The 27,960-nt window shown below is 57.5% G+C and overlaps 1 protein-coding gene across 1 annotated transcript; it reads right to left on the minus strand.

Annotated features, from left to right (window-relative positions):
* Positions 1–12,644: 12,644 nt before the first annotated feature.
* LOC123391160 (glutamine-dependent NAD(+) synthetase-like) lies at positions 12,645–25,217 on the minus strand. The gene is made up of 5 exons (XM_045076936.1): positions 23,822–25,217; positions 22,225–23,460; positions 21,739–22,008; positions 20,934–21,080; positions 12,645–14,655 (listed from the first exon to the last, which is right to left on the minus strand). The coding sequence occupies exons 3-5, from the start codon at positions 21,898–21,900 to the stop codon at positions 14,464–14,466; spliced, it is 501 nt and encodes a 166-aa protein (XP_044932871.1). The 5' UTR covers positions 21,901–22,008; positions 22,225–23,460; positions 23,822–25,217; the 3' UTR covers positions 12,645–14,463.
* Between the last annotated feature and the right edge of the window lie 2,743 nt (positions 25,218–27,960).

The following is a 27,960-nucleotide window of genomic DNA, read 5'->3' on the forward strand; positions in this document are numbered from 1 at the left end:
CATAGAAGGTATTTTTACAAAGATATCTCTGTTTGCTTTTCAGAGGGAATTTAGAAGGGCACCTAGGTGGGAATGGGTTGAGCGTCTGCCTTCATCTCAGGTCATGATCCCAGTGTTTCCTGCTCAGTGCAGAGCCTGCTTCTCCCTCTCCCTCTGCCATTCCTCCTGCTTGTTCTCTCTCTCTGTCAAAGAAATACACAAAATCTGCACCTGCAGAGAGTCTGTCCCTGCCAGGGTCATCCAGTTCCTAGAAGCAGAAAACAAGTAGGCTGAAACTCCCTGTGGAGATGCAAACCACGTGTGTCTCTCATCTGCTCTTTTCATGAAACTCGTGTAGTTTGGGACATTCTCCCCTGACCTCATCATGCCAGGGCTAGGTACCAGCCAACTAGGGACCAGAGATATAACCCAGAGCTCTCTGAAATTATTGAAACTATCCAATCCTAAGCCTGTTTGGCTCACATACCCTGACTCAGCCGTTCCTTCCCACAAAACCCACAATAGATACCTGGCCCATGCTCTCCTCTCAGTCTCTGAACCTCCACACTCACCCCATACTTCCCTGTGGGGCCCCATGGTGCACAGAGTGGCATGGCTCCTTCTCACCAGAGCCATGAGTAGTGAACTCTCCTCTCAGACATGGTGTCTCTTTGTCTGTCACCTTAGTCTACCTGACTCAAAGAAATCCTGGGAGCATCTTGAAACAGGGCTGGGGGTAGGCAAGGCAAGCACATCAAATCCAGATCTGGTGGAGGAGGGGACCCTCCCAGGTGGCAGTGGAGCGGGAGAAACTGAGCACACGGTCTCTCATGAAGGGAGAGGCTGGCTTGGGGAATTGGGCTAGCCCATGGTGCGTTGGCATAGGTGACAGAGTAGGAGCAAAGGAATCTATCGAGTAAGGTGATATCTTGAGGATAATGGGTTACAGGCTTCTCTCGTTGGAGAAGGGAGTTTTGAATATGGAAGATGGGATACTGGAATGAACTCCAAATTGTTAGAATACTTAGTATCAGCATAAATTACAATTTTTAATTTCTATATAAAGAAAGAACAGTAGAAATATAAAAGATATAAAAAGATACAGAAATCAGTGTAAATGTATGTTTCTTTGTGTTTGTACAGTATATACATACATACCCTTTATGTACACACGCACCATGCACACATATACACACACACACAGACACACGTATATGTACTATGTTCACCGAGAAGGTCTGGATGGTGTACTGGAAGAGAGTGGGGAAAATTCCAGAAGTTTATAAGCACACCCAGAACCCAGGTCTTGGCTTCTAAATACCATTGTGCATGAAAAGAAAACCAGGTCATCCTCAGAGAAATGCCTCATGCCAGGCTGAGAGCCCATAAGGGATCTGGACAACCAGGCTGTGCTAGAAAGTAAGCTAGGACTTAAGGAATTTGAAGATGTGTCAATGCTGCTATGAGCACTAATTCTCTAGGCAGAAAAGGAGGAACGTAGATGCATATTTTCCATCATACTCAGAAACCAGGACAGATAGTGTCTACACAGTAAGGTGCAAGGCTCAGGACATTGGAAGATGATGTGAGAAATGGTCTTCACCTCCTTCCTATAGAAAAAATCTTTCTTAAATAAGATGGAAAATCAATAAACTTCAAGGAAGAGATGACCAGAGTTGACTGTGGCGATATCAAGCATATCTGGTGATCAAAAAATACCATGAAGGGTGGAAGGCCAAGGAACATGACATGAGAAATACTTGCTGCAGACACAGGGGGTGAGAGATGAGCAGCTTAACATCCAGCAGGATTGGACCTCCCCCTGAGGGCACGGGCACAGTGAGCTCACTGTCACATCCTCGAGGCTGTCGTGAGAGCCCAGTGCCACAGGAGAGCATGCTGGTTGGGTCCCTGTGTGCTGTGCATACATGGGGAAGGTGTTGTCATCAAAAGCAGAGTCCTCAAGATCTCTGTCCTTACTTATTTTCCTATGAGGCAGCGAAGCTTGAGAATTACTGTTGTTACAATTTTTACATGATAGCGTGGTACTTAATGCCAGAGACTTAATCAATATGGATGTAAGTGAGATGCCAGCACTAGAATCCAGAATGATTATAAAGATACTAACTGGGCTTGAAAAAAAAAAAAGACACTAGAGAATTCCTTTCTGGAGAAATATAATAACTAAAATCGGATCCAGTCAAAATCCCAAAGATTATTTTTGAGATGGAACAAAAATTCTGGCTCTAACTGGCAGGATAAATGAGGAAGAAGAGGGATTCTGTGCTCTAGAAAACAAAAAAGAACAAACCACTAAGAAAAAGAGAGAGAAACAGCTCCTGGGTCAGGAGGGGAGAGTTTGAGACCTAAGGGATACCACAAAGCCAAACAATATTAGAAGAAGTAGGATCCTAGAGGAAGAAGAAAGCGGGAGGGCAGCAGAAGGGATATTTAAGCAAATTGTAGCTGAAACTTTCCTAATTTGGGGAAAAAGTAGGCATTCGAGTCCAAGAGGCATGGAGAGTCCACCTCAAAATCAATAAAAAGAGGTGAACACCTCAACATAGCATCGTAAAGCTTGTAAATTTCGGAGCAAAGAGAAAATTCTGAAGGCAACCCAGGATAAGAGGTCCTTAGCCTACAAGGGTAGAAACATAAGGCTGGCACTGGACTTGTTCAGAGAAACCTGGCAGGCTGAAAAGACTGGCATGGCATATATATAGAGGATAAATGAGAAAAAGAGGCAGGTGAGAATCCTTTACCCAGCAAGGCCGACATTCAGAATGGAAAGAAGGATAAAGAGCTTTTGGGGCAAAGGAAACCGAAAGAAATTGTGATCAGAAAACCAACCCTGCAAGAAATAGTCAATGGGATCATCAAGTGAAGAGAGAACCGAAAGGAAACAAAGACCCAAAAGGAAATAGAGAATGTAAAAAAAAAAAAAAAAAAAAAAAAAAAAAAAAAACAGTGACTCTACAGGAAATTCCGTGGAATGAAATTTATATGAAACCTTTGGGATGCATCAAGGGCAGTCCATACAGGAAGCACGGAGCAATTCAAGCCTTTCTGGAGAAACAAGAAAAGTCTCCAATACAGAACCTCACCTTCCACCTAAAGGAGCTGGAGAAAGAACAGCCACTAAAGCTGAAATCCAGCCAGGTAGAGAATTAATAAATGTTAGAGCAAGTGGGTGAAAATGCTATGTAACTGGGACTACTACGGGCCCAGAGAGAAGGTGGGTGCCATACGCCCACAGAAGGCATCTGTCCCATTGGTGTTGGGGGTAAAATCCCTGCCTCCCCCAGACCCCAAAGCTACGGGAGTGTCCCTGTCTGGGGCGAGACCGCTGGCAGAGCCCCAGCCTCTCCAGGCCCAAGCAGGCAGTGGAGGGAGCAACGGGTCAGGGCCCCTGTCCCCTCCTCTTCGTGGCATATGGGGCCCAGCTAAAGGGAGTCCCAGCCTCTCAGGGGATGCCGTGAGAGCCAAGACCAGAAGCTTCTGGATGCCTCACGATCCCTGGGCTTGTTGGGGTGGCCCTGGTTCTGGGTCGCAGCATGCCTTGATTCCTGAAGATGCGTCTGCGCGTGTATCAAGGGGTCCCTCGCCAGGTGAGGGGTCAGGTGTGGGCCCTCCTGCTCTATATTGAGAAGGTGAAGTCCACCCAACAGGGGCTCTACGAGCTAAGTCCTTGCGCCCTCATGGAGACGTGGCCCTCGGAGAAGGCCTGGGCAGGAGCTGAGGGCACCCCGTGGGGAGAGGCAAGCTCCGGGCCCAGGAGGACTGGGCTTGGTGTGGAGGAGTTGAAGACCCACGGGCTGACCCTCGGGACTGTCCTGGGCTTCCAGGGCTGTCGAGTGTGATCCCTGACGCAGTTGTCCCAGGCAGGATGGGCTCCTGTGGGGGGCCTCACCTCAGAAACCAGGGACGGAAGGATGTGTCCTCAGGACAATCACGGGGTGGCTTGGGACAGTCCCTGCTTTGGGGCAGTTGGTGGCAGTTGGGGTTCTGTGCCCTGATGCTGGCTCCTCCTCCCCGGTTCTGCCCCCAGAAAATGAAGGAGCAGGCCAAGCTCTCCTCCAAGGACATCTGGCAAATCGACCTGGATGTGAACTGGACCTTCCGGAACCAAGTCATGTTGGGGGACCGCTATGGCATCATGTGAGGCTCGGGGACAAGCAGGGCTCTGGGGGCACATGAGCTCCTTGGGGGGTAAGGCGTGACCCAGGGGACTCCTGGGTGGGGGATGCGGAGTCACTGAGAAGAGGGGAGGAATGGCAGCAAACATGGTCCAGCCGCATGGCGAACATGGTCGAGAGGACCCAGGGGTCACTACCTTCCCCTCCAGGGCTGCCGCGATGGGGAGAGCGCCGGGCCAGGGCTTCTCAGGGAAGCCATATGAGCAGAAGCCATAAAGGAGGCGTGGAGCTGGTACAAGGGGAGCCGGGCAGGGGGTGGGTCATGGCAGGGGGCACTACGGGGAGCTGGGGGTCAGTCACCACAGACTTGGCCGAGCGAAGACACACATGGATGAACGAGGGACACATGATCAAGGGGGCAGCTCGCTGGATGTGTTTCTGCGTGGACTGGCATTGTATTTTTGACAGTGGACACTGTAAAGATAGCCAGGACCATGAACCCCCAAATGCCACCCGGCCCCACCCAATGTCCCGTGCTCACCACCTGCATCCCCCGCCGCAAGTGTCCCTCCCTGAGCCTCGCTGAAGACCGTGGGTCCCCTGGCGCTGCACTCTGCTCCTCAGAGGGCTCCTATGTGGCTTGGTCAGACAAGAGCCACACATCCTGCTCTCCCCGTCCCCAGGCAGCGAGCCCTGTTCCACGTCCTCCTGGCCTATTCGGTCTATAATCCCATGACTGTCCCTGCCGCCAGCCCTCCTGCCCCGTGGTGCCCTTTGTCTCCAGGGCACCTGAGTAGGCAGGACTCCTAGTTGGGACTCCAGTTCCCAAAGTCCCAGACACACACAGGAGGGACCCTGGACCCTAGGACTGAGGCCGGGCTCGGATGCAGACTTCAGTGCGGGGAGGAACAGACCTTAAGTCCCTGAGGGGTGGGTGCTGGGGGGCTCTGGCCTGCACCGCTGTGGTGCTAATGCTTGGGGATGTGTCCTGAAGAGCCCATGGGTGGATCGGACTGGGGCGGGGAGGGCGTTTCCCATTGCCCTGACCTCCCCCAGCATCCAGTCCCCATTCCATGGGGTCTGCCTCTTGCAGGAGGTGGGCATCTGTCAGGGGATGACTGACATTGTGGGAATTCTGCTGATGTACCTGGGTGAGGAAGACACCTTCTGGGCCCCGGCCCAGCTGATGACCTTGGAGACCCATGCCATGCATGGTAGGGGGCCTGCAGGGCACCTGGGAAAGGCCTGGAACTCAGAACTCCCTCTCTGCAGGGCGGCCGCAGCAGAGGGGCAGAATGGCACCCACAGCCAGCCTGCCTCCCCACAGGCAAAGGGCACGGCCTCCTCAAGGCGTCTGTAGCCATGGCCATTGGCCACAGCGTTTGCAGACCATTGTCCCATTCCCAAGGGACCTTGAACCTCCTGACTGGCTGCCACATTTCCTGCCGGGTCCCTCTGGCAGCCCACGGCCTGACCGGGTGGTGGCATCTCCCACTTCTTGCAAGAAGTGTGCTGGGTCCGCCAGGCCTGCTGCACAGCCCGGTCACCCACTCAGCTCACTGCAGGGGAACATCTGACACAGTCAGGGGGGCATCAGCAGCTGGGCAGAGGGGAGACCTTCACCCTGTGAGGCCCCCTTGAGCCACCCTGAGGTGGCTTCTCCCACATGCGCTCTCCCTGCAGACCCCCTTCACACTCAACCTGAAGCTGTGGGACGCCTACATGCTGGACGGAGAGCGCGTCCTCACAGCTATGGCCTACACCGTCCTCAGGCTGCACCGCATTTAGGGACCGTGCGGGAGCCCAGGGGGGCCCCATGCAGGTGTGGGGGTTGGGGAACCGGCCCCCGCTCCCAGGAGTGAGGAGCAGGCAGACCTTGTTGGAGGGACACAGGCCGGCAGGTGGCTTCAGGCCGCACTGTAGAGGAGTAGCAGGGCCTCCCCTGCCTGGCTCTTCCTATGGTGCTCCTGGGAACAGCAGCAGCCTAACCACTGTCTCTGGGCAGGATCCTGGGACAGTGGGGAGGCGCCCCTCTGCTCTGACTCACAGCATTGCCAGATTGCCCCCGGGAGCAGAGACAACATGAGCCCCACCACGACCAAAAGGAAGACTGAGGGATCTGAGGCTTCTGTGGCCTTGGGCAATCCTGAGTTCTGACCCAAAGCTGTCAAGTGTTTGAAGAACTCTTTGTGTCTACCTGCGTCCTGGGTGTGCCCCATGGATCCACGTTCCCACTGAGGGCACCGCTGGGGATCACAGGTCACCCTAGCCTGGGGACAGCAGGGACAAGCCAGTGGGCCCCGCCCTCCCCTTCCATACCACGGGAGGCAGGAGCCACCAGAGCTTGTGTCTCCAGCGGTCCCCTTGCAGCCCTGGAGCTATGGCCGTGGCCAGGAGTCATGTGGGGACCCTGTCTGGGAAGCCGGATGCTGCACCCCGGCTCAGGTCCACTGGACTCAGCACCTGCCTCTTGGGGCCCCAAACTCACGAAACGTGCCCACACCCGCAGTTAGCATAGTCGCCAAGTGGGGGACGCTAGCGCCCAGGCCTCCGTGGGACTTCTGCCTTCCTCTGAAGGAGAAGCTTGTGTCCGTCCCCAGGGGAAGACTCCTACTCCTGGTTCTGAGCCCCCGTTGACTGCTGATATTCAATAAAGTGTTGTGGTCCTACACAAAGCCGGCCTGTCCTGTGGCACCCAGACCATCTGCTAGACACGCCAGACAGACACCCAGACAGAATAGGGGGGCTCGGCCCAGGCCGCCTCCCCTGTCCACGCAGGGCTCCTCGCTGAGGGGCCTCCAGGTAGACAACGCTGAGGGACCCGGGGCCCTTCCCATCTCGGCCAGACGCCAGCGTCCAGTCCCTGAAATGATGGACTGAGACCGAGCCTGTGCCCTCTCCTGGGGCCAGGAGAGGGGTAGGAGCAGAGTGACAGGCGGGTGCTGGTCTCCTCAGGTCACCACAGTCTGTCCAAAGCTCCTCTTTCTTCCCCCTGTCTGCCCAGGTTCCCACACAAGGGGCGCCGTGTCCTACTCACTCCACAGCCACAGGCCTGCCCGCACCAGGCAGCTCGCTCCTCAGGAGGTCCTTACCCCACTCCCCCACAGGGCGTACCTGGGGTCTGGCTCCCGACTTGAACATCAAGTGTCCCACTCCCATCTGAGCAATGACCTTGTCCCCACCAGCCCATGAAAGGGGCAGGAACAACAAGGACCACAGGAAGCTCTGGGGACCTAGGGACCAGGGCCCCAAGGTCGCCCTTAGGGCCCACCTCAGGGCAGCTCTGTCCAGGGAGTTCCCCCTCTCCCTGGAGCTCCCCCTCTCCCTGGAGCTGGTTCAGACTAGGCCCTGAACGCCGGAATTCTCACCTCCCCAAGGTTCAGGGACACTTACAGTGCTAGGGGCCGCTGGGTCGCAGGGCTCCCAGAGTGTTGGAGAGGGTCCTTGAGCTGGAGTGAGAGCCAGTGTGGCTGCCCTGTGTGGGAGGAGAGGGGACGGCGAGCACTGCTGGCTGGCAGGGCCACGGCAGGGCAGGGCAGGATGGGTCCCTGGCTCGCTGTGGGGTCGGGAGCCTGCTCACCTGGCCTGGCTTGGCCCAGGCCTCTATGAAGGGGATGCCATCTCTTCGAGCAAGGTCCTGCCCCATCTGAACTGCACAGAGCTTGCAGCCAGAGGATGGGTTCTCTTGGCCAGGGAAGGGGACCGACTCGGGGTGCGGAGGCACTTCTCTTGGGAGGGTCTTGCTGGGTTCCCAAGTGTAGGACGAGGCGATCTGAAGATCTAAGGGGCTTAGGACACCATTCTTGACTGGGCGGCCTCCTGTCGAGTGGGTGGAGGAGGGCTCCAAAGGGCGAGGGAAGGGGAAGGTGTGTAGCAGCAGTACAAGGTCATCATACACAGAAAAAGAGAGGATTTGGAGTGAGGTCACCTTCTGGGAAGCCATCCAGTGCCGTATTCTTGTCTGCTGGGAGAGTTTTGATCCCTCGTTTCCATTTTTCTTTTTGGTGGTTGTGGTTCTGTTCAGGTTTTCTCTTTCTTCTTTGCTTTCAGTCTTGGTCGTTTCTCTGTTTCTAGGGGTGCCTCCATTTCTTCCAGATTGCCTCATTGTTGGCCTATTGTTGCTCAACTTATGTTCTTAAGATTGCTTGTATTTCTTTGATATCGGTTGTGATCTCTTGTCTCTCCATCATGATTTTATCGATTTGGGTCCTCTTCTTTCCTTTTTGGTACATACATCTGGCTACGGTTCTGTTGGTGTTATGAGTCCTTCAAGGAATCAGCTCTTGGCTTCCTTGTCTGTTCTGTTCTTTTTGTTTTTGTTTATTGATGTTTGCTCTAACCTTTATGAATTCTCTGTCCTTCTGGAATTCAGCTTGATTTGTGGTTCTTTCTCTGGCTCCTTTAGGTGGAAGGTGAGGTAGTGTATTTGAGACTTTCCTTATTTCTTCTGAAAACCTTGTATCCCTCTGCACTTCCCTGTGAGGACTGTCCTTGCTGCATCCCAAATGTTTGAAGAACTCTGTTGTCCTTTACATTTGTTTCCAAGAATTGTTTTTTAAAGATTTTATTTATTTATTTGACAGAGAGAGATCACAAGTAGGCAGAGAGGCACGCAGAGAGGCAGGCAGAGAGAGGAGGAAGCAGGCTCCCTGCTGAGCAGAGAGCCCGATGCGGGACTCGATCCCAGGACCCTGAGATCATGACCTGAGCTGAAGGCAGCGGCTTAACCCACTGAGCCACTCAGGCGCCCTGTTTCCAAAAATTTTTTAATGATTCTTTCATTTCCCAGTCAGGACTGAGGTTTGGGGCACGGGCAGTAGCCCACGGACTCTCCCAGGCTGGGCTTCGGGTCTCCCGATCACTACTGTGAGGCCAAAAGAGGCACGACCCACAATGAAGCTTCCCCGAGACCGTGGACTCACTGGGGTGGGTCTCATGGGGACACAAGGTGTGTGGACTCGAGCACCGGTCTCCCTAGTCCTGACCTTGGGCTTCGGACCTTCTCCCACCTTGGTCTTGGGACAGATCAGCCTCTGCTGCTTGGTGCCCTCTTTATGGGAAACAGAAAATTCCCTACATATCAGAGTGGAGCAGAGCATCCCCTCATCCGTCAGACCCCTCCCTGTTGCAAGGCCCGTCGTGCTGTGGGTGGAAGCATTAGCCTGTCCAGACTGATCATTTGGTTCCTGGGGCAATGCTGGAGCCCTCAGGGTTTGGGCTTGATCTCTCTGAACCAGGCTTTGCTCTGGACAACTTCGTGGTGTCTTGCAGATGAATATCTGTGGCGTCCTCATTGAGCCCCACAGGGCAGTGTGAGTGGGGCGGGCGAGGCTCAGCCAGGGTCGCAGTGTTCTGGGTTGTCTCCATGGAGGGCAGGACCAGACCTGGGTAGTAGAGGGGCATGCCTCTCTTGAGCTGCAGGAGACTCAGGTTACATGCATGCGGCCTCCATGACTGCTGTCTTCCCAACACATCGGGGGTGCCTGGGGGGCTCAGCCTGAGGGGCCTCTGACTCATGGTTTAAGCTCAGCTCGTGATCTCAGGGTCGTGGAGTCCAGCACTGCTTCCAAATTCATGCTCACCCTGGCGTCTGCTGACATCCTCTCTCCATCTCCCTCTGCCCCTCTCATTCATGCTCTCTCTCTCAAATAAAATAGAGTTTAAAAATGTCGGTCGATGGCCCAGGGATAGCTGACCACAAATGATATAGTCACAGAAGCAGGAGCCAGGGATAGTTGCCTTCAGGAGCCCTGACACCCTGTTGCCTGCCTCTGGCCTCAGGTCAGGATTCACCACATCCTGTGATCCATCTCCCTTCAGCAAAGCTTGTCCCTGGCCATTCTGAGGGAGGGAAAGATAAGAAATATGTCATCCAAAGGCAGAATCCCAAGCCTTCCAGCAGCAGGATGGTTACAGTGAGGACCCCACACCCCGTCGAGAATTCCCACCAGATTTAGCTGCCTCAAACAATTCCAATTAGTCACTTTGTTGTCATCTTGCGGCCTGGAAGCCCCCAATCTGTGTGATGTCTCACTGGGCTATGTTCCCTGGGAGGACTGCATTCTTTCTGGAGGCTCTAGGGGAGGACGTGTTCCCTTGCCTTAACATAGCTTCTAGAGGCTGCCAGCATCCCCGGTCTCCAGAAGGCCACCATCTTCAGAGCCAACAGTACATGACTCCAACCTCAGCTGCCATGATCCCATCCTTTGAAGACTCCTCCTTACAAGGACCCCATGGTTCCATGGAGGGCCCACCTGGGTAATCCAGGAGCACCTTCCTCTTTCAAGCCCAGCTGATTCGCAACCTTCACTCCTTCTTGCCAACCTAACATAGTCACAGATTCCAGGGATTAGGACACGGGCATCTCTGGCAAGAGCCGGTCTTCTGTCTACTGCAGCTCCTGGGATGCTCAAATTCACAACCCTAAGGACCCATAGAGCACCTCTGGGGGGCCGGCTGTGTTTGGAGTCATGGTCACGTGGGTGATGCTGAAGCAGAGGCCATGCAAGAAACCCCTCAGGGGCTGGGGCACGGCTCCCGCAGTGGCACCAGTGCACGCAGGCTGCCACTCAGCTCAGGAGGCTCAGCACGGGACCCAAGGAAGGAGGTAGACCAGATGACTCGGCCCACACGGACACTGCCCGCTGCCCTTCCCTGGTGTCCTGCATTGCTCTTCCCGGCCCGGCCACACTCAGAGCTCAGCCCTTGGGGGTGACTTGCTCCCCAACCCCAGACCCTTCCACGGGTGGTTTCTGTGTTTTGTGCCTCCCTTCTCCTAAGAACTCCTGTTTTTACCACATTTTTTTCAAGATATTATTTACTTATTTGACGGAGAGAAATCACCAGCGGGCAGAGAGGCAGGCGGGGTTGGGGGAAGTAGGTGCCCTGCTGAGCAGAGAGCTCAAAGTGGGGCTCGATCCCAGGACCCCGAGACCATCACCTGAGCTGAAGCAGAAGCTTCACCCACTGAAGCACCCAGGTGCCCCCATACCTTCTATGTCTTTTACTCAAGTGGTGGCCCTTTCTTTCTGCTGAGTCCCAGAGCTCGATCCTATGATCCCATAAGCTGTGGATACTGGAGGTTGCTAGAGGGCAGAGACTGGGTCTCCCCAACTCCTACCACCTGTGCATTGAGCTTAGAGCCTGACCCAGAAAGGACATCCAACAAATCAGTTTGTGGGAGACAGACAGGAGTGAGCCATGCAGATGCTCATGGGGCCAGGCCCAGGAGGGTGGGGATGAGAGGATGAGATAAAGTCTCCTCTTCTGTTACCCGCCGAGAACCAAGAAGAATAGGAGACGTCTCACTGAGGACATTGGTGGGTGGGGCTGTGGGAGGGGGTGCACTAGAGGGAAGGGGAAGGCAGAGGCAGACAGAGGGAGCCAGGAGGAGCGAGGCACCTGGTTATCGGCCAGGTGCCTTTCTGTCTTTGCCTGACCAGGGGTGCCCAGAACCCACAGTGAGGGGTGCACAGCAGTACCCTCCTGAGCTCAGTCCTCCCCAGCACCACCTGTGCTGTAACGATTCCAGCTATGATATCACAGGGACGGCTCTGTGCGTGGACACTGCTATCCACCTGCTCTTCCCATCCATCATGGTGGTCATGGCCCCTTGTGTGTTGGTGGGAAGCTGAATCATCATCTGGCTTGTCCGTTTGTCCATCAGGAAAAACTTCTTATGCGGGCAGTCTTTGGGGAAGGAGAGAAACGTGTCCTTCCTTCTGCTTGGGCCCACATCTTTGGCGCAACCCAATTCATGTTGCGGGGTCCTTGCTGTCACTGTGGGAAGCTGAGGGGAAGGTGGAGCATAGGCTTCGCTGGCCCAGAGCCTGTGGCTGCACCCTGAGGAGAGTGCGCCTTGGACAGGAGGGTGGAGCCCTCCCAGAGCCCGGGCCTGGACCAGGGTGTGCGGGAAGACTGTGTGTTGCTTGGGGACTCACCATCCACTCTTCCTGCCTCTCAAACACCTCCTGGTCCTCTGTGGGGGGCCCCCGGGCTGCAGCTAACTGGTTCAGGGATGGGCATTATGACCCAGCAAGAAGACACAGGCACTGATTTCCTGCTGGATTCAAACCAGGACTTGGCAAGACAGAGGCCATAGGGCCCTGATGTGGATCAGGAAGGGAGCCAGCAGAGGCAGAGGAGCTGAGCAGGGCTGGGGGAGGAGAGGCCCAAGTTCTAAGGATACGGGTATCTCCTGGATCCAGCCAGACCTGAAGCCAATCAAAGCCCTGTACTATCTTCCGTGTTAACAAATAAATTCCTCTCCTTGCTTACAAGTTTCTTTTCTTAGGGAAGGCTTCTGGGCAGGGAGAGCAGCAGAGACCCCTGATTGCCCCCTCCCCAGCACTGGGGGAGACTGTGAGTGTGTGAGGCCCACCCCATCTCAGCTTCACTCTGCAGCTGGGAGGCTGTGATCCCCTGGGGCTTAAGGCCCAGAGAGAGGATTCAGGGAACCCAGGGGGACTTGGAGGGGATGGACAAGGGGGGATCTTCATCCCACCACATATGTAGAGTCTGCTCCCAGAAACCACATTCTCTTTATTGGAGCCTTTCTTGAAGGCACTCGAATGGAGAGATCCCTCTCCCGTGAGATAGGAAACAAGAGGCTGGTGTGGTCTTCCAGCCCGGGTGGCTGGGCCCCTACCCACGGTCCCACACGGCAGCCTCACGGGAGGGGCCCTCTGTGCAGGAGTCGCGTCTGTCCACCCCGTCCAGGTCCTTTTGGCCTCTGCTCTCAAGCTGGACAACCTAGATGGAGAGGTCATGTGAGTGTCCACACAGTGAGAACCCAGCGGTTCGCTCCGTATCAGGGTGGCAGTCATGGGTTGGACAAGCAGCCATGAGCCGTCCCCAGGATCCATGAGGATGCAGGAAGAACACGGAGCACGTGCGCGGGACGAGTCTGGGGGACGGTCCCTGCCGCACAAGACCACAATGGACTATATCTCTCACCACGTGTTTTTTCTGAGGGGTTGACACCTGCATGGCCTCTGAACCCCATTCCTGATTTGGGGAAACCCATCGGGGCCATCCTGGGCACTTCTGGAAGCCAGTGGCGTCCCCACACTCTGCCCACCAGAGGCCAGTGACACAGACAACCCCCCAGGCGTGATCCCCGAGAACATCTCCAGACACGGCCTGTTGTCCCCTGACATGACTCTGCCCCCAAGAACTGCAGGCTGGACATGAGTTTGACTCGGGGTGACTCTTCTGGATCCACGTCGCCTATGCAGATGCCTCCCTGGATCACCAGATAGACGCTGTGTCCATTGAGTCCGTTGCGATCGCTGGCGCAATACGGCCCTTGTCTCAGCTCATTGTGGTCAGTGTATCAGGGCTCCCCGCAGGCCAGCCTCCCTCCGTACCCGCAGGCCTGCCTCCCTTTCCAGCCCATGGGCTACACTACCTGTACCGGGGGTGCGGCCCACGGGCACCAGACTCCAGCACTGGGCTTGAAAAAGGCAGGTGGGCCTTGCCTTGTAGGCTGGTCTTACCAATCCCTTCTTCGCCACATAATCACTAACCAGAAGAGGAACGGTGAGGCCGGGCAGCTTACAAGACGTGAGCCCGGCCGGATGCCGGAGCTGTCTGGAAGCGACAGCGAGGGCCCCCTGTCCCCATGGCTGCTCCTGTGAGTAACACGGCAGGAACAGCAAACGCCCGACGCGCGTCTCTTGGCAGACACGAGGACAGTCACGACACCGCCGCCCACAGAAAGCTTTCCAGCCCTCAGTGGGAGCCAGCCAGCATCTCCGAGATGGATGCCAGATATAGGGAAACACCTGCGTCCAACTCACCGCATCCTCCATGCACTGGAACTGTCAGGACCAGCTGGCGCAGTATAGGAACGGCCGCAGGTCAAACCTGTTGTCATCGGGGCTGTAGCTCTCCGCGTGGTACGCGGGCGTCAGTGTGGTCGTATTGTGTCTGTTTGCCTGGTACTTGGAGAAGCGCCTCACCCTGTCAGCCACCTGGTGGGCGAGGACAGACCGGGCTGTGGGTCGCCGGGCATAGGGACCCAGGCCGGGACTCCCGCTCATCTCACACTGCACACACTAGTGCCCCCTGCGTGCCAGCCACACCCCGGCAGCCGCAGATGGATGTCCCTGTCCGAGGGTGGCTGGGGGGCTGTCCCAGGTGGCCCCAGGACGCCGCGTCAGTGGAGCTGAGCAGGGCGAGTGGAAAGACACGCGGCGAGAGGATTCCAGGCGATTCTGTGGGGACCACCACGTAAGCCGGACAGCGGGCGGTGTTCCCACGCAGAGGACCTGACAACTGGGCGCTGGTGTCCCGGGCGACAGAGCACCACCATTTTAGGCCACGCAGGCTGACTTGCTGCCCCCAGCTAGATCATCCCCGCAGGGACCGAGTCTGCGGCTCCTCCTGAGGACTGCCGTGCGCGCCGTACCTGCTGCAGGGAGCACACCTCTTTCCACATGGTGACGAGTCTGCAGAACATGCTGTAGGGCCCGGCCTTGGCGACCTTCCAGAGGCGGCCGTAGACAGACAGCTCCGTGTATGTCATGCCCATGTCTTCCTGCCGAGGAGGGAGAGGCAGCAGGCTGGTGCTAGAGGCGAGCTTGGGGTCCCCACAGCCGGTGGGCCTGGGGCCAGGGGGAGGGGCAGGTCCCCATGGGGCCCCAAGCAGACTCACTCCCCGTCACCACCCGGTGCCATGTTTGGAGAAAGGACCGGACTAGTTCTGAGGGCTGAGGGACTTAGGTCTGCCCAGGCTCCAAGCACCAGAACCTACAAACTGTGGGTTTATTTGGGAAAATAAAGGTTTTTGTAGATGTAACAGAGTGAAGAAACTTGAGATAAGCTGGCCCTGGGCATGGGGAACCTTTGTACAAGATGGAACGGGACGCATGGGGAGAAGCTGCATGAAGACAGAATGGGGGGTGTGGCCGTGGCCCAGGAAGCCCTGGGAGCTGGATGAAGGACCCCCCTTGGAGTGTCCCGGCAGGGAGCAGTGCCTGCAGATGACCTGATTTCAGCCTCCAGCACAATGAGAGTGTCCGTCGTTTAAGACGCTGGCCTGGGGGTTTGGCTCCAGCAGCCCTAGGAGGCTGATGCCAGGACCAAGGTCAGGCAGGGCAGCCCGACAGACCAGCCCTGCGCCCTGCCTCAGGGATCCTGCTGTCCCTAAGAATGAACAGCTCAGCACAGACTCCTGGGTCATGCTGGCCATGGGACGCCCCTAGCACGGTCCGAAAGAGCTAGCCTCCCACGGAGGCTCACATAAACCCTTCTTGCATTTCTGAGTATTTGCTCAAATCTCCTCTCAACTCCCACTGTGCCCCAGAATATACAACCAGAGCCGACGACAGACCGACGGTGGCACTGGCCTTTCCGGAGAATAGCAGGACAGATCTCACCTTCATTCAGGGTCTCCAGGACCCCCAGTGACCAAGCCCTCCTTCTTGCTCCCCACCGCCCACCTAGTCTTCCTCCAGCCTCAGCTCCAATGTCACCTCCTTGGGGAGGCCTGTCCTGCCCCCATCAGAAGGACACAGTCACCTTTGGGGCACCCAGGTCCATGTGTGGGCAATACCAGGAGACACCTGGAGCCCTCATGGTTACCTCCCACTCATCTGTCCCGGAGACTCACACAGATGGTAGGACCAGCTAGCTCCATGCCAAGCCCCAGGGCCCAGCGGGTCTCACCAGGGACCTCCTTCAGCGCCCACTTCTGCGTGAATGTTTTCCAGTGCGACACTTGAATTCTCTAGATTCAGCTGTAACACTTGGAAGCTTTAACACCCCTTTCAGTGATGCACAGAACTGAACCAGAAAACCAACAAGGGGATGAAAAACTCGAACCCTACAAACCAACGAGCCCTAAGCGACCTCTCTAGAACATTCTGCCCACGACCGCAGAGCACACATTCTCCTCAAGGCACACGGGACGTTCTCCAGAACAGACCAGATGCCAGGCTGTAAAACCAGCCTCTATGAATTTCAGAACACTGGAAAAGCCTGCTTCCCAACCGTAGAGGAAAAGGGCAACAGACTTGGGGACACACGGAAAGTTCAGAAACCCCCAAATACGCGGGACTCCAACGGCACACTCTCGAGTAGCCAACAGGTGAGAAGAAATCACGAGGGAAATCAGACCTCTCCTGGAGGTGCACGAAAATGACGACGATGCGTGGCATCTGGGGCGCAGGGGTGTGGCAGTAAGGGGGGATTTATTCAGAAAGAAGCCCTCACTTTGCTCCTTGTGCCCCACAGGGAGAAGTGCGAGCTGACTGTCCAGCACACGGAAGGAGATGAGAAAGAGAAGACGGAAAGGGGCTGCAGAACGACAGGTGCTTCCCGACACTGGAGATGAGCCAGCGGCTCAGGAAACACGGAAAACAATTCCGTTCACGGGAGGACGAAGGAGAAAATGTGCTTAGAAACGAATAATGAAATAAGTGCACATTCACGCTCTGAAAACTGCAAGACGTTGAGGCCGTAAGAAGCCCAGAGTGAGGAGGGAGACTTGTCACACCAGGCTTCAGAGGCTGCGTTCTCCAGGGGCGACACCCACCAAGCCCAGCTGTGCTCTCGGCATGCCTGCCATGGAGAGCCAAGCTGGCGCCGCGTGTGCGGCAGAAGACGACACTCATACGGGCGTCCAGGGGGCCCAGAGCAGCCGGAATACCTTGAAAGAGAGGGACAAAATGGGAGGACTCCCACTTGCCGACTTCAGAACTTCCTACCAAGCTGCGGTGGCCCAGGGGGTGCGACCCTGGGGGGGGCAGACCCGTGGGTCAGCAGAGTCTGGAACTGCATGCACACACAGACCCCTGGTTTCCACGCGGATGCCTAGACGCTTACGAGAGAAAGACTGTCCCGGCAGCAAATGGCGCCAGGTGCCAGACGATCAAGTGTGATTCCTTCCTCACACCACACACTAAGACAAACCAACCAGGTCACTGACTTCAAAATGCGAGTCACATGACAAACTTTCGGGAGGAGCACAGGTAAATCTTGGTGGCCACAGCCGCTAGCAGCAGGACGGTTAGTTGTGACAGACTCTGCAATGGCCCAGGGCCACGGAAGCAGCACCCCGCTGCTGATGGCCCTGACTGCCCCTCCTGGCTCACAGGCCAGCTTCGACTGGAGGGGACAAGAACGGTTCTGAGCTCGCATCCCTCCCACCTGCGAGAGATCTTCCCTACTCTCCCCTCCTCCAGGGCATCAGCCTCAAGAAGGCTGGACTGAAATGTCAAAGCAGCAGTGGGACAGGCACTGTGCTGGGCTCCCTGGTTGCTTGGGGCAGTAAGGAGGCTACGGGGGAGCCCAGCTCGGACTCGAGGATGCAGAGACATGGGGAACGGGGACAGAGCCGCCAGCACTACCTCATCCATCTGGGACACCTGGCCATCAGTCAAGGGCTCCAGCTCTGTGGTGGCCAGTGCTGCCAGGATGCTGCGGCCAAGACACACAGGTCAGTCATCATGGCTGCCACAGTGCTTGTGGGCACGGGGAGGTGACCCCCACACCAACTGCGCCACGCTCAAGGGCCAGCCTCCTGCAACTCCGCTGTCGACCCTGAGCGGGCTGGTTGGGCTGGGCTTTCCTGGGGAGTCGGACGTGAATGTCGGGGGGCTTCATGACTTGGGGCAGGAGCTGCGGGCAGAGGCTACCCCACGGGGCTTCTCTGCCCAAGCACTGTCCACATTCAGGGCAGGTCATGCGTCTTTGTGGGGCCGTCCTGGGGGTACCTTCCCACTAGGTGCCAGGGGCACACTTGGCCGCCATCACCAACAAGGTCTTCAGACATCACCCGGTGTCCCTGGGGGCCACCTGGTCATAAGACCCCACATGCCCATTGAAGGGCGGAGCTGGTTTGGGGGAGTGTCCCCACCCATCCCCTAACAAGAAACAGGGTCTCCCTGTTTGGAACTTCTTTGTTCAAACAGTGGTGTGTGCTCCCTCCTGCTCTTCTGGGAGTGGAAGCTCGGTTCGTGCCAGGGGGAAGGTGACCGTGGGACTAGCCCCAGGCACAAGCCCTGGGCACTGAGCCTCTGACACACCTCCCTGTCATCACAGGTGTTGCTGGGGAAGGACACCCGTCAGGGACGCCGCCCTGGGAGACAATCTGGAAGCCTGGGCCTGGTTTTCCCCGCGTGCCTTCTGCTCTGCATCCTTGGCTGGACTCGACCATGGCCATGAGTTGCACCCGAGTCTCTGTCTGTCTCCCAGTGAGCACAGGGCACGGGGCTGGCAGCTCATGGCACCAGGACCCGGAGTCTGCAGGTCACCTGTCCTCTGCCTCGTGCTCACCCCTCATCACCTGTCCTTGTGGCTCCCTGGCTCCCACGTCCCTCTCTGCCACCATTGCCTGGCCCCCAGCTCCACAAGAGGATGCAGCTGGGCATGGCTGGCGTGACAGCGTGACCCCACCTCTGGTGCAGCCTTGGCACGGGGGCTCCCGGCCTAGCTCCCCGACTCGTCTCGCTCGCTTGTCACCACTCCCCTCCAACACCCGATGCTTGTCCTGCACCCTCTCTTGCCTGGTGACCACCTCCTGCCTCGCTAAGGAAGGTCATGGCCCTGACCCTATGCCACCCCGACCCGCGTCTGTGCTGTCTTCTCTGCAGCCTTCTGCTGCTCTGTGGACACACAAGCCGGGCTCCCAGTAAAGCCAGCCCCCACTCGGCCGCCTGCTCTCATCTCCTCGTGACACCGAACAGCTGTCCACCCACGTCCCCCTTCCTCATCAGTCACTCTGTTCCCTCCCTGCTAGACCTCTCTCATCGTACCTGCTAGACCTCTCTCATTCTACCTTAAGAAAACACCCTCCCCGTCTCACTGCTCCTGCCAGCTACCACCCCACATCTCTTCTCTCTGGCAGTGTGAAACTTCTAGAAAGAGCGGACCCCCGGTCTCCTCACCTGCTACTCTCTGACCTGCCCCAACTGAGCTCCCGGTACCTTCCTCAGACAAGGCGGGCTGTGCAGAGAAATGACAATTGCTCTCGGTCCTGGTGGGCTCTCACTACAGGACACTTGCACAGGCTGTTCACCTGACTGCATTTTCCTTCCTCCTTCATAAACCAACTTCTCAAAGAGGCCTTCCCTGGCCACCCTACTTAGAAGCCCAAATTCACACCCCCGCCCCCCGTGCCTACCCTGGTTTTCTCTATAGACTTTCCACTACCTACACACATGATTAGTTTTCCTATTACCTGCCTCCTTCCACTAGAATAAAATGGGAATTACTTTTCTGTTTTGTTCATGGCACCAAGAAGACCACCTGACATGTGACCCACGTCACACGTAAAATTCCCACGGAATTTTATCAATTCCTTGAAGAGTGAGCAAATCGGAATGTAATGGAACCGAAGTTAGGATGAAAAGTCACATTTAACAGAGAACCAACACGGCAGAGACTGTAGACCAGAGGTCCCCCCCCCAGGATGTGAGCAACAGGGAGATCATAGATGGGGACACAGTGAGGGATAGTTGTCCAGTGGGGACAGAGGAAGGACAACTGAAACATTTCTGTAGACAGACTTCTATGATCTGTAAGAGGCCTGGTAGCAAAAAGTGATGAAAACAGATAAATATGTAAATAGGCACCATGGAGAACCTTTAAGCCCCCAGAAGCCACTACCCACCCCCCCCGCTGGAAAGAAACCACTATTATTGTTGGCTTTGATATTAAATCCCAGAAGACAACGGTAAGCGTTGTGATAGGGAATGTGCAATAAAATCGTTACAGCAGCGGCACCATATCAACGATAACAAGTCAAACCCATGTTCAAAGGCCAACAGAGCAAAACATGCCACCATTCCCCACTCCACGGGATTCAGGACATGCACCAGCTGTCCACCCCTCCTGAAACATCACTTCCTGAAAGAAGCACTGATGGTAACAGAAAAGCAATGAAAATTGACAAAATGTGCACGAGAATGGTGAGAATATTTTTTACCAGCTAGAGGGTGCTAACCTCAATTTGTCATAATTAGGAAACAGGATCCAAAAGTCCAAAGTAGTGTTTAATAGAGAACACATCTGCGGACATTCAAGGATGTAGGAAGATTCAAGACCTTCATGCCACAGATAGGAAGATGGATAGATGAACATGTGAGTGGGCAGACTGATGGACTGATGGGCAGATGGACGGATGGAAGAATGGACAGATGGATGGATGGAAGGATGGACGGACGGATGGACGGACGGACGGATGGGTGGACAGATGGATGGGTGGGCCGATGGACAGATGGACTGATACACAGAGGAACAGATGAATAAATGACAGAGGAATTTCCTGACATCCTCTGCTAACAAGGAGCAGTGAGAACACCTGAGCAAGGCCCCGCCTAAGAGAAGCCGAGAGACGAAGCTGGAGCAGTGCTCCCGGCCTCTGCCGCGCACACGAAGATTCAGCTGAAATTTATCTGAAGAACAACAGGGAGGATCTGAGTGTTTCTGAGCAGCAAACAATATGAGGAAAGTATGTCAAGTCCCCATCTGCTTGGGAGTGAGAAGTGGACCCAGAGCAAGGACCTAGAACATGCTGGAACTGTCCAGGAAAAAAAACGGGTGAGACCCAGCAAGGTGGGTGGGGAGACAGATTCCAGACCCAGAGTGAAGGGCCCCAGGCCCGGTGCAGGGCTGGGCCGGGGGACAGGGACCCAGAGGGAAACGGTGTGGCCCTGTCTCAACACCCGAGTCATTGGGAAGCTCTGGAGCAATGACGTCCCGTGAGCACCAGATGTGGCCTGTGCCGTGAGGTGATGTGACCCCCACAGCATGCGTCTCACAGACAGTGAGAATGGGCAGGGGCCTGGAAACACCATTTTGGGGAGCACTCACCCTCGGAAATCTGGGGTCCTTGGGAGTCAGGCGTGCGCACCTCTCGTCCACGTTGGCTGATCCGAGCACTAGCAGTCCTCCGTGAGCGCCCCGGGCCCAGAGGCTCAGCTGAGCAAATAGATACGCCACGGCCATCCTTAGCTGAGCCTGGGGGACACGACGGGAAATGTCACCCTGTGCTGGACATGGTGGGGGCACACTGGCTTCCCCCCGCCCCCATACAGCTCCAGGGAAAGGGGCTCCAAGTAGTGTAGAAGCTTTCTAGCGTGCAGAGGAAGCAGAGTCCCCCGGGCCTGACCGCCACCACATCACTCACACAGGCGTGACGGCCAAGACAGACGGAGCCCGAGCCCGAGCCAGGGGGTTGCTGAGAGCGCTCGGGGCGGGATGGGCCCCCTGTCGCACCCCCTTCACAGCTGGCATTTCAGGCGGAGAGAAGGCCGCTGTGGCCAGAAGGAAGGAACAGAGATGGGATAGAGCGCAGCAGCTAGAGCCCAAGGACCCTCCACCAACCAGCCAGCCGGGCCTCCCCCGAAGCAGCCCGGGAGGGACACGGGGAGCCACTCCCTGGAGATGCAGGAAACTGACACACATGTGCATCACGTCTCACCAACTTGCATGCACATGCTTGTGCACTCGCATCACGCATGTACATGCGTCCACCCAGGCAGTCCTCACAGACAACCTGCAGCCTCCTGCTCTCGCACACACACACAGGGGGGCAGGCGCACCCTCTGCCTGGTGCATGAGTCCTCATGCTCCCTGCGGCTCCTGTGTGGAGACGAGCGCCCAGCCGGAGGCTCACCTGAATGTTCTGCAGGGCCAGGTTCTCCCTGCGGCTCCCTCTGTGAGCCTCAAACAGAGGCCTTCGACCCATCACCAGGCTAAAGATGCCCACGACGGCCGTCACCGTGGGCTCGATGTTGAGACCGATGTGGTGGTTGCCAGGGAAAGGGCAGGAGTGCATGGGGTGTGTGTGCACACGCAACCCCTGATTCACCGTCCAACCATGTGAAAGTGTGCGCTCCGCGGGCGAGCTCTTGGGGCTGCATCCAGTTCCAGAATGCGCCAGCGCCTGGGACACAAGGATGACGGGAAGCAGGGGTGTGATCAGACACAGCGAGGGTCTGGGGGATCTGGAATAGTCTCCCTAAGCCCTGGCTCATGGAAGGCCCTAGGAACCTGTTCAAGCCCGGACGCACATCTAGCCAGGAGTGTGGGCTTGGGCGAGGCTTCCAGTGGCACTGGTCCCGCCACAGAGCCCCCACCCCAAGCCCGCCGCCTCCTGTACCTGCCAATCTGCTGGGCCAGCTCCCTGGCTCTACCACACGTCTCCTGCGACGAGTTCTCGCTGGCCAAGTAGCAGGTGGTCAGCACGTGCCCGCAGAGGTCCCAGGGGTTCTGGGGGGTGTAGCTGAGCTTGTCCATGATGGTCCGGATGTCAGCCAGCTCTTCCTGGTCTGAAAGCCACCAGATGATGGGAAGCGGGTGGCGGCCCCCCGCTGCGCAGCGCTCAGAGCCTAGTCCCTCCCTTCACCTGGGCAACGTCTCCCCAGGTGGAGCTTCCCCCTCGTGTTTCCGGCGTGCATGTTAAGGGGATAGTCGACGTAGGGTGCACAGGGGAGGATTTTGACCCAGGTCTGCCTGAGCCCAAGGCCCAGGCCACACGGCCAGTGCCCAGCAGCAACAGCGGGCTTGATGGCCATGCCTATGCAGGCCTGAGCCCCAGGGAGGGGCTCTAATGGCCTGCTGTCCCCACCTGAGCACGTCTGCAGAGCCCCCTTCACCTGAGATGGCCGGGACCCGAGGACCCCACAGCCCAGTCCCCACCTTGGAGCCTCTCTCGGGCCACAGGACGATCGCTACCTACTTCCCTGCTTCACGGCCTCGCAGACCTGGCGGCACATGGAGTAGACGATGCAGGCAGTGGCCGCGCTGTCCACCCCACCACTAAGGGGCAAGAAGAACCTGGCCTGGAATGGGCAAACCACAGGCAGGGGTGAGCAGAGCCTTGGCGGAGCAGCGCACCCTGAATTTAGCCTCGTTCCACCCACAGATGCGGGGGCAGAAAGGCGCACGTTTCAGACGGATCTTCTAGAGGGAAGGGACCTCTCTGTGTGACAGGCACGTAGGACTTGTCCTCCACAGGCAGACGGCAGACCCACGGAACCACTGGGAGATGCTGTCCTGCCATGCTCGGTGTCACCAGACAGGACCCCAGAGATGCAACCAAACCTCCACAGGCCCTTTGGCCTTTGCCTCACGTAGACTAAGCAGCTGACGGAGGCAGCGGGAAGGACAGAAGTCCCAGCGGGCCACAGACTCAGACACAAGCACGGGAAAGCTTACCTATCGGCTACGTCTCAGAAAGTCCCAGAGCCAGCACACGGCTCCGAGGCTGTGGAGCAAGGAGGTGCGTGAGGTTGGGAGCCGCTGACCCGGTCGGCAGTTCACCTGGGCCATGTGCCAAGGTAGGAGCAGCAACGTGAGAACTGCCGGGGGGCTGGGCTCCCGATTCACCAAGTCTCTGTGATAAGCATTTCATGGAAATTAGCACATTTTTGTCTCCAAACTGCCCTGGGAAGTAGATGATTATCTTTTGGACTCTTTTTCAAACAGAAAAACAGACACAAAAAGGAAAGGCCAGGCAGGGCGTCTGAGCCCAAGGCCCCGGCACAAGGAAGCCAGGCCGCCTGGCTGTGCCCCCCACCCCTCCACCCCAATGCCGCCCGACCTCCTCGAGGAGCGGTCACCCTGGGCACGGTCTGGGACCCAGCTACCCACACGGCTCTGGCCCCCGCCCCCCCGCAGGGTGCAAACCACTACAGTGGGCAAAGGGGGCACCCTGGGACCAGCACCCCCACCCTGAGCTCACACGGGCGGCCCACCTGATCTCCTCCTCGGGACTATGGTACGTCCACTCGATGGGCTCTGACGGCGGCTCCAGCAGGTCCTCACGGCACAAGAGGGCGAAGTCCACCTTCACATGGGGGTAGGGGCTCACCTTGCTGGCCTGCGGAGGGACAGTCACGACAACGTGACGCTGGTGTGGCACCAGGCCCGCAGGAGTGCGTGTCCGATCTTGGCCAAGCCTTCGCTCCCAGTGGGACGGCTGGAGTTGAAAGCGGTCAGGACTGACCAGCGTTGGAATCCTCATGCGTCGAGGGGCTGCTGCTGTGGACAGTCTGGAAGTCCCTCAAAGATGAAGGCATGGTGTGACCACGCAGCCCAGCAGCTCCCTGCCCGAGTGCAGGCCCAAGAGAAGCCGCTCGCACAGAAACCCGTACACGTTCGCGGAGCGTCCGTTCATCAGACAGAAGGCCACACGGGCCATGTGCCCTCCGCAGGGGCTGGTCATCACTGCAGACACATTCTCTGGACATGCTGCTCCGTGACACAAGCCAGACAGGATCCCATCCGTGCACCACACCCACAACGGGCAACCCAGAGGCCGAAAGCAGGCTGGTGGCTGTGCAGGGCAGAGGAGGCACAGACCGAGCCTCGCAGCTCCAGGTTTGTTCTTGCTGCCTTGCTGAGTCGAGGGCTGTGCCTCCCCGTGAACGTGCCAGAAGCCCCTGCAGCACAGTGTGGCACGGCCATGACAGCTCAGTCACGTGCTCAGGAACAGTCCCTGGGGCACTGCGGAGCACCTGTGGGACTCCGTGGACTCACCGCCAGGTTTCAAGATGAAATCTCTGCCCTGTGGCTTCGGACGTCCTCCAAATCCAACGTGGCAGCAAGGACCTCCTGTGTGATTCCCGTTCCCCCCACTCATGCGGCAGACTTGGCCGCGCTCACAGGTGCACCACATTGCACACAAGAGTCACACCTTCCAAGGCAGGGATGTTCCCAGGGGCCCAGGGAGAGGGGACAGCCGGTGCTGCGGCTGACCCAACACCCTTTCCTCTCACTGTGGCCACCACAGCCTCCAGTGAACTCAGACACACGGCAGTGGTGCCTCAGTCACGGCACAGGGCCATGTCTGCCACGTCTGCCGCAGACTTCTGAGATGCTCAGGAGCAAGGGTTCCTTCCCTGCTTCCCACGGGCTGCGCAGAGAGGAGAGGGCTGGAGCTGCCACCGCCCTGCGACCAGGAGAGGCAACCCCAGATCCAAGCCCACACAGAGGAAGCCAGGCTAGAGACGGCAGGGGGCTGGACCAGAGCCCCGGCAAGCCACGTGCGGGGCTGGCAGGTGCTGCCTGTGTGATCGTGGTGACGTGTCCCTGCCTTCAAACCCAGATGAGACAGGAGTGTTAAGAATACAAAAATACCACGAAACAGGAAAAAAAATAAAATTTCAAAAAACAGCAAAAAAAAAAAAGTTTTTGATTCATTTATGTCTTTCTTTATGAAAAACACCTCCTTGTCAAAGTGTGTCACTAGAGCATTGTCACTACAGGCTACAGGCAAGTTGGGGCAGTGAGAGCCGGTCCTGTGCACCACATGACACGGGGGCTGTGGCCCCCACACTCGTGTGAACGGGCCTGTGGGCAGCTGCTGCCGTCAATACCGGGCCTGACCCCAGCTGAACACACCCACACAGAGAAAGAGAAAATGGAGCGCATGTGTCCTTTGGTCTCCCTGTCATTCCCAAAGTGATGGGTCACCAAAGCCACCGGGCTCTCCACAGGACAAAGCCAAAGGAAGTGTGAGGCCACAGAAAACAAAGAGAGGCCAGATGATGTGAACATTTTTGTGAGAAGCCTCCACTCCTCCTTTCCCAGGGCGGGTCAGCGTCCACAGAAACGCCTGAGGGAGGCGTCCAAGGAGCCAGCCAGCCTGCGAGGTTCGTAAGAGCCCGAGAAGCACGTCGTGGGGAGGGGGCAGTACCTCTACCGCTCTGTGCAATGGCCCTGTGTGCCACACAATTTCTTCTGATCATTTTAGGTGGTCATGGAGGAAGTGGCAGGACGGCATGGCCTTTGGCGCAAGGACCGCGATGCCCTCTCTCCCTGCACGCTTTGGACAGAATCAGAGAATTCCAGCCCGAGAGCCCCCTTAGGGAGACAGGAGGCAAGCCCTCGGGTTCTTGTGAGCTTACAAATCAACTGGGCGTGTGCTTAAAACACAGGGTCCCCAGGGTCCAGCCGTGAGGCCTGGCTGAGGCCCAGAGCCTACAGGGACACGCACACCTGGTGTTCCTGGTACAGGTAAACCCCTCCCCCCCCCCCCCCCCCCGCACTGCCAGTCAGTCCCTGGTCAGGTGCCTGTGGCTCTGATGTGCGGCCCAGTGTCTTGGCCACGTCGACCTGGCCTGAAGACAGCTGGGCATTCCGGCGGGACAGAAGACGACGCACTGCCTTCTGCAAGAACTTGACCTTTCTGTCAAACCCTCCTGTCTCCATTGTGACCAATGCAGAGAACTGCAGGCCTCTGGGGACAGTGTCACACAGCAAGCGTGGCCCGAGGGTCAGCTGGGAGGCAGGGAGCGTCCCTGCTGCTGAACTCCCGCCCTGCACCGGCCAGGAGGCATCGTGGAACTCGCTGTCTCCGCTCGGAAACCCAGAGCAGTTTTATAACCACTGCCCTGCCCACAACCCCAGCAAGGCCACGGAGGTACCAGATGTCACCTCCCCGATGTGAGCTCCGGCAGGGCTGCGGGAGTTCCCTCGGGGAGTGAGCTCACGCTGCCGCCCCTGCCTCTGAATCAGCGTCTCCCCTGTCCCCACAGGCAGGTGGCTTCCGAGTGAAGATGGTAGATGTCGCAGGAGGGCCTGCCGGGAACCCAGGGCTGACTTTCCGGGCCTGTGGCGGGACCCACACTTGCGTTCGTTTCTGGCAATAATAGCCATTTCCTTTTGTTTTGAATTTAAAAGCAAAATACCAAAAACAAAAGCAAGAGCAAACAGTTCTCCACAAGGACTTTCTCTCAGCCGCCTCCACTGCAAAGGACATTCATGTCCAACGTGGCTGGATGGGCTAGCGGGACAGATGGTGCCCAGACCCACGTCCTATGGGGGAAGGCGAGTGTCCACCAGCTCCGTACAGGCCCCCTTGGCTCACCCCTCCCTGGTCCCTGACCCACCCCGGACTGCGGTGATGCCCCTCTGAGCTCTCCCAGGGCTCCCGTGCAGACACGCCCGCCCACGGCCTGCTGGCTGCGTCCAGTGAGACCACACAGCCCCACAGTGACAGGCCCCCCTGGAGGAGCATCGGGGCTCCCAGGATGTGGGGGCAGGGGGGACATGGGGGCCGGGTGGCATCGGGCCTACAGCTAGCACAGACACACGTGTGCCTGGCCACATGGGGAACAGCGAGTAGGTATTGAGCTCCCTGTCGAGCTCCCCTGTGCTCCGCTCCTGCAGACACGGGCCCCCCGCCAACGACCCCCCTCGCTTCAGGGACCAGGACTGACACCTGCTTATTCCTGAGGAGGCTCTGGTTCCACATCCTCCCTGGGGCCCCAGGGTCCCCACTCTGCTGTCAGCACAGCCGCCCCCCCCCCCGCCCCAGTGTGGTCACCTCTAGGGGCACACACGTGTTTGCTTACCACATCGTCCAGGGAGAACTGGGACCCCTGTGCGAAGATGCAGCCATTCGTGGCGATCAGGGCGCAGCTGTTGTAGTAGAGCCGGTCCCCATCACAGCCCTTCTGGTTGGCCAGCAAGTAGATCCCACCATTCTGGAGAACACACATGGCAGCCGGACCTCACCTCCCTGTCCTCAGCCCTCCCGCCACACCAGCGAGAGCACCCCTGCAGGGAAACCACATGCATGCCGTGGGCCCTTCCAATGCCCGTCGCCACCCCTAGCCCCCAGCCCCCCAGTGCCCTCACATGACCGGAGGAGGTGGGAGTCCAGGGAAGACAAACTCCACACGGCAAAGCCAAGACCCCAAGCTGGCTTCGCTGACCCCAGGCCTATCCCGTGACTGTGTCATGCTGCCCAGTGAGAGAAGCCACCTCGAGGGCACTCCCCATGCTCTGGCTCAGCGCCGAAAAGCCCTCAGCACTCCTGCAGCCAGCGTCGCGACCCTGGGGACAGGTCCGGATGCTGGGGAGTGAATCTGTGGCTGCTGGACACCGT

Source organism: Mustela putorius, unplaced genomic scaffold, assembly GCF_011764305.1.
Source record: "Mustela putorius furo isolate JIRA1106 unplaced genomic scaffold, ASM1176430v1.1 tig00000196_pilon_pilon_pilon, whole genome shotgun sequence".
NCBI lineage: Eukaryota > Metazoa > Chordata > Mammalia > Carnivora > Mustelidae > Mustela > Mustela putorius.